At 38.0% G+C, this 6,832-nt stretch overlaps 1 protein-coding gene across 2 annotated transcripts; it reads right to left on the minus strand.

Moving 5' to 3' along the window:
* Positions 1 to 1,640: 1,640 nt before the first annotated feature.
* Positions 1,641 to 6,336, minus strand: LOC144195077 (E3 ubiquitin-protein ligase RNF34-like). 2 transcript variants are annotated; one of them, XM_077714455.1, is made up of 7 exons: positions 6,181 to 6,336; positions 5,451 to 5,669; positions 4,228 to 4,635; positions 3,639 to 3,701; positions 3,266 to 3,467; positions 3,152 to 3,181; positions 1,641 to 2,149 (listed from the first exon to the last, which is right to left on the minus strand). In XM_077714455.1, exons 1-7 carry the CDS (start codon positions 6,184 to 6,186, stop codon positions 1,962 to 1,964), a joined length of 1,116 nt encoding a protein of 371 aa, XP_077570581.1. In that variant the 5' UTR covers positions 6,187 to 6,336; the 3' UTR covers positions 1,641 to 1,961. The 2 variants fall into 2 exon arrangements, with proteins under 2 accessions (XP_077570581.1, XP_077570582.1); XM_077714456.1 differs by lacking the exon at positions 1,641 to 2,149 and adding an exon at positions 2,588 to 2,999.
* Between the last annotated feature and the right edge of the window lie 496 nt (positions 6,337 to 6,832).

Raw genomic sequence — 6,832 nt, forward strand, 5'->3', positions numbered from 1 at the left:
TAAAATTATGTAATTAAAATCATTATTTTTTGCATCACTCAAACCACAAGTTTTTCTGACATCAAATTTTAATGATATTAGGTTAAGTCAGTGATTTTGTAGTAATTTTGGAGGTTTATGTGATTCCTACTAATAAAACTAATGAAAATGACTATTTTTAATATAACTTTAAATTAAAAAAACCTTCCAATAGATATTTTTCAATGCAAAAAAGTATGCCTCATCTCATTAAAATGTTGGGAAACACTGCAAAATAAAAGATAGCGTACCCAAAAAAACATATATACATATAAAAACCTTTTTATTAAAATAAAACAATCCCCAAAGAAAAAAAAACAACATTTAACACAATACTGTCCCTCTAAAGGAAAAGTGCATCCTGCTTTGAATTAGATTTTGAAGGTTTACTATAAATAGCAGCTTAATATTTGAGTTAAATTATGTTAAAATGATTTGCAATTGAGCAGCGTTGGAAAAAAAAGTAATTATAAGTCAGAAGAATAAAAATATGAAAGAGGGACAAACCATATTAACGCACAAGTCCAAATATTTACAGCGGTTATATTAATGCAAAAAAATATAGATGTTTTTCATATGCAAATGTACATAAGCGAAACATTTCTATGAGTACGTAGCAAGTATTTCAATACGAAAAATGGACAAAAATAAGACACTTGACGTGAGACGTAAACGACAAAAAAAACGGATGAACATTCGTTTTTTTATGCAAATTTTGACAGTAAAAGTGTGAAGATGATTAGCACCGATTTTTGTCTCAAGCAGTGAGACAGCAACGGGAATTAACTATTGCGGTTGTGACAGACATTTTGTTTCATTCTCTTTCTTGCTAAAAACGTAACCTGTGAAGTTTTTGCGAAAAAAAAGGGAAGAAAAACTCATTTCACATTAACTTTTGAAGGTAAATTTTAAGTGATTAACTTAACTTTACTGCAATTCATTTGCTTGGAATGAAAAATGAAATATGAAATTTTATCTCAGCTCCCTCGACACCAGGGGTGTCCAAACTTTTTCTTTTCCGGGGTTGCTCTTAGAAAAATCAAAAAAAAAATGCTAAAAAAAATACAAATCAAACAAAAATGGATGTTTATTGTCTACAATGGTAATCAATGAGTTAATTTTTGAAAATGAACATTTAAAAAATTATATTTTATGTTGTCAGTAATTCTATCAGGCCTTGAGTTCCGATAAAAAAAAACTTTAAAAAAAAAATATATATATTTTGGTGTAATTTTCGAACATGAACTCATTGGCTGCCATTAGACGTCCAATCCAATTTGAACGCAGGGTTGGCAGCTATCCAGCAATTATTAGAGAATTGATGTCTATGGCAGTGAATGAGATAATAGCAAAAAAAAATATATTTTTTAAAAAAAGAGTAAATATATATATAAGCGTCATATATTAAACTATATTGACACACTACAAAAAATGTTCCCAAATAAAATCCACAGCAAAAAAGCCAAGAAAATCTGATCCCATAAAGCCTGATTTATCAAATTGGACTTCCAAATGTATGTAAAAAAATTAAATAAAAAATGACTGACATGTTAGTTACCTATATTGATGTAAAAATTAGAGCTTTCAAGCTGTGAACTGCAAAAAAAATAATAATAAAAAAAAATAAAAAAAATAAAAACGCAGTCTAAACTCAAGCTTCTTGTGCGAACCACAATCAATCCTCATTTCACCATTCATTCAGGACCACCAAAAACCGGAATGTTTGTTTGAACACCCCCGGAATGAGCGCTAAATGTTCCCATATTAAGACGCACGGGTCATTCGGCACGATTATTATGATACAGCGTCGTTTGCGGCGGGCACGTAAAGAGGCGCCCCCTGGCTACACGACGGGAAATTAGTTTGAAATTGGGAGCGAGGACGAGAAAAGCCCAAATGTTTGTTGTGGTTGTGAGACATGCAGCGGGGAGGTACCGTGGGAATCAGGACTTGAAGACATGCACGGCCCTGACGACGTACTGCCGGCAAATGGGACACTCGCTCATCCTCTTGCCGCACTTGGTACACGTCACCATGTGGCCGCACTCCAGCAGGACGCAGTCGATGACGGCGTCCATGCAGATCCGGCACAGGTTCTCGTCCAGGAACATGGGAGGGTTCTTTTCGCCGTCTACCGGGAGGGAAAGAGCAGTTCGGAATGTGTTGCGATTTCAGAGGGGGTGGAGTTAGGGGAGGAGTCAAGGTCAAGATGGCCACACAGAGTCAAAGTGGCCACGTCTGGGTAATCGAATTTTTATGATCAGATTCAAATGGAGACAGTTTTAAAATAAATATTACTTATTTTATCCCCTAAATTAAGTATACTTAGTGTTTTTTTTTAAATGAAAAACAAAATAATTGAGGAAGAACTTGGAAAAAAGTCTTAAAATTAAAAAAATATTTATTGAAATTGAAAAAGCTGAATATTTAGGTTTTTTAGTTAAAAATCTGATGTGAAAATGTTCGTTCATTTTCCCTTTTATACTTCAATGTAAAATGATACATACAAAAATAGAATATTGACATTTTTTGCCAGAAAGCAAAATATTTACTATAGCCCCCCCCCCTTTTTAAACAAAAACATAAATAAATACATTGAAAAAAACTGTATATTTACTATCAAGAGGCTCCCCAAAAAGATGTGGAAATAAATTAAAACATAAAAAACGTCACACAAAAACGAGTGGGACCACCCTGACATAGACTGCAATACTACAATAACATCTCACAATTTCAATAACTGGATAACAAAAACGTTTTGTGGATTCAATAACACACAGTCAATGACAAATGCGAGATGTGAGATGATGATCATCTTATTTTACATTCCAACATGAGGAACTACATGCAGGAATTTGACATGAGGATGCACCACATTTTCTCTAACGACGACAAACACAAATGGGACCAATGAGCACGTTCACTTAGTCAGGCCTTACCTCTGATTGGCCCATTGCAGCGAGGAGAGGAAAAGGCCGCCACTTTGGGGTGGAACAATTAAGTCAAAACAATTTGAGCATCATTTAAAAACTAAACAAGAAAAACAACCGTAAAAGGGCCCAAAATTTAAACTCTAAAGCCCTGAATAGGCAAGATTTGCTCAAATAAAGTACAAAAAGCCATATGTGCTTACCTTTGGTTAACGTACTGCTCACGTTTTCCACTGAAAAAAAAAATAAAAAAAATAAATGAGTGACAAATATCTACTCAATGGAACACTAACCTTAAAAAGTACTTAAATACCCACGTGATTTCCTGTTCTCTTCAGTTTCTCGGTAGAGTCTGCTGACCCTCTCTACCAGCTCCCATTTTTCACAGCAACCCGAATAGTTGACAAAGTTCCTGGCCAGGATCTCCTTCAATTGCCTGACCGAGAGGCCCTCGATGTCGCCGATGTTGGAGATGTCGGAAAGCGACGCTCGCAGGAGACGCTGCGTCTGAGGGCTGGTCTGAAACGCCACCAATCGGACGTCAGGCGACTTTAAGGGCAAAATATCTGGCGGAATTACTGGATTTTTCGGCCTTAAGTTTGCATCTCAGAATTAGCTGTTACACCCAAAGAATACAAAAAATATATAGAATTCACATTTTCATTTCAATTGCACTATTGTTGTAATTACCTCAGGTGTGGGATCTCCGGTGTCCAAGTTGAGGAGGGAAACTGATGTGGCATCGCCTACGTCCTGCATCAGAACATAAAAAAACGACATTCCTCTTGACTACTTTGTTTACCTTATTTTCACGACTATAAGGCGCAATGCATTATAAGGCCTCAATGAATGACATTTTTTTCCCACATATAAATCACACTGGATTATAAGGCGCCCTGTCTATTCTGGACAAAATTTCAGACTTTTAAGTGCGCCTTATAGTCCTCAAAATACGGTATGTTATGTTACGAGTGTGTTGCCGTGCTGTAACCCTCCACCCCCACCCATTCACAAAATCTGTCGAATTTTAATGTACTATTAAACAAATTTTAATTTATTAAACCACTAGTTATTTGTTACTTTATTAATAAATGTCGAATTAGAACAAATAATAATGTTTTTCCAATCCAAAATTGTATTTTTGGTGTTTTTTCAGAGGTTTGGAACAAATTAATTTGTTTTACGGTTTATTTCTATGGGAAACGTCCATTTGAGTCACGAGCTCAGTCCCGGAACGAATTAAGCTCTTATCTCAAGGTACCACTGTATATACACTAACCTGATTGCTATCAGAACTGTCGCTGCTAGTAAGAGCTTCTTCCCGAGCACCAGCCAATTGGGACAGCTCTGAGGAAGACTGCGTGGCCGAAGGGGGCGGAGTATAAATTGAAGGTGAGCGGAGGCTACTTGTGTCAAGCTCCTCCTCCTCCTCTTCCTCCTCCTCCTCTTCCTCACTGCCTTGGTGACACAAGACCAGGTCCACCAAGTCTTCTTTTTCCCTGCAGGTGTCGGTGGGGACGTTGTGGAGCAACAAATACTGTCGCAGGTCTCGAACCCTCAGACGCATGAGGCGGGGCCGATGGAAGGCCGTGGCCTTCAGCAAATGGCACGTGGCGCATACCCGCACATTTTCCAGAGGCACAGAACAGAGAGAGCAGAAGCTTTTCTTGCAATCGCAGCAAATGTGCTAAAGGACAGAAGGAAGAAAACACAGAAAATGGAAATTAGGCAAGCAAAGTGGTGTGTAATGTGGTTCAATCCCAAGAATAGACTATCTCGTATTGCGATTTTTCCTTTTGGTAAAAAAAAACACCAAAATGAGCATAAAACTCAATTTTATATCAATTTTGGAGTGTTCATTCAGCACTAAAAAAAGTGCCTTTGTGCCTCCAAGCAAAATTACCAAATGTCAGGTCATGGCATCTGACTGCTGCCAACTAGTGGATGGGAGTGGAAGTACAGCCGCTTAATGTTTATTTTCCACCAAAACCACATGCGTAAAAATCAATTCGTACGGATTCTGAATTGATACGAGAATTGAAACATTGCGATATATCGCAGAATACTCTGTTTTAAATGATTACAATTTGCCACAGGAAAATACGAGCCATTAAGGTGGAAATATATATTTAATGAGCCCCCCAGATGCAGATCATCCATCCGCTCAAGCTGTTCATGCACACAGCAGGTTGTTTGGACTTTTAAATGGCCAAGATCAAAAAGTAATGCATGCATAGATTGGGATTTGACTAGCACCACGGGAGAGAAAAGCTGGAGGTCCTGACAGAAGAGACCCTCTGTCATACCATGTTGGGGGAGGAGCTTGTTTCAGCATCTGTTTTAGGGATCGCTGTGCTTCTAATTAAAACAAATCTGCCCTATTTCGGGTGTAAACAAAATGGATTCTAACATATTTGGCAACAAAAAAAAACATCAACAAGTTGCACATTGAACATTTTTTTTTAAGGTTACAGACAAATATAAACATATCTGATCGCATACCTTCCTTCTGAAGACCGAGAAGGCCAGTCCACAGGACTTGCACACAAGACTTGGACTCCCTGAGCTTGAGGGCGGGTATGTGGAATATCCCGCACTCGTGGGGAACCTGAAGGGCCCAGCACCTGCCCCGAACCCTGGCTGCTGACCTCTCACAGCTCCAGTACCCATCACCTCATTCAGCAGACCACAGCAAGAAGCCCACACGGATGAAGCCCCTGCCTGAAATTTAAATAAAAAGCACCATTAGAACCTGGATTTTTCGCTCCCTGCTCATTGTTCTATCACAAAAACAGCTCATCTCATTTTATTTTCTTAACCACTTTACTGGATTTGAACCCAGGTCCCACAATGTGAGGCCGACACGCTAACCACTTATCCACCGGACCGCCCGTACAAAAACATGTTCGATAAATTTAAAATAAATAAACATTAAGAATATTTGAAAGTGAAAGTATTCAGCCTCACAAGCAAACCACATTTTTAATAGAGAAATTTGCAGCTAAAAAATAGGTTTATGCATCCAATAAAACACATTTTAGTGTCATTAGCAACAAAATGTAATACAGTAACCATTAGCCAACACTACATTAGCACAGCTGAAACCATTTGAGATAATGATGCCACCCGAAATGAGAAGCTCTGGTTACGCTGCTAACGGTAGCTGGAGGCTAGCAAACATTAAAGCAGGAAACGACGCGAAGAATTAAATTAAAATTATGTGAAAAAGCACCTTCATTGCAGCTCAAGTGTGTCTACGGAAAATGGACAGGTTGACAGGGAATTCATTGCAATGTGGACGTCTTCTTAAGCCGCTGGACTGCCTTATTGCGCCTCGGTACTGTAAACGCTCCGACAAACGGGAGCGTAGGGGATTCTTCTTCGGTTTCGTAACGTGGCTGCACACCAAACAAGATGGTCTCATATTGCCACCTACTGGCATTTTGATAACATGGAATTGAAAGATTTTTTTAATATATGACAAAATAAAGTACTTTATAAACAATGTTATATGTTTATTGCCTCTTTGCAACAATGTTATGTATTACAGTATCTCTCAGCTATCCATCTACTATTTATGGAAATCATATGCTTTAATACACAACCGTTTCCATTAACTCCCAATTATGACACTACTAAAAATAATAAATGCTTATTTAATGTTTAATTGTCAGTTAGTTTATTAACGGAAACACTGTCTGTTACACCGTTATTTTAGATTCATTAATTATATTTCAAAAGTTAGTGTAACCTAGTTTTAGGGTTAGAGGTTAGGGCTAGGGCTAGGGCTAGGGTTAGGGCTAGGGTTAGGCCCTAACCCTAACCCTAACCGTTAGGGTTAGGGTTAGGGATAGGATTAGGGTTAACTGATACTAGGTCAGCTC

This window comes from Stigmatopora nigra, chromosome 4, assembly GCF_051989575.1.
Source record: "Stigmatopora nigra isolate UIUO_SnigA chromosome 4, RoL_Snig_1.1, whole genome shotgun sequence".
In the NCBI taxonomy this organism is placed as follows: Eukaryota; Metazoa; Chordata; class Actinopteri; order Syngnathiformes; family Syngnathidae; genus Stigmatopora; species Stigmatopora nigra.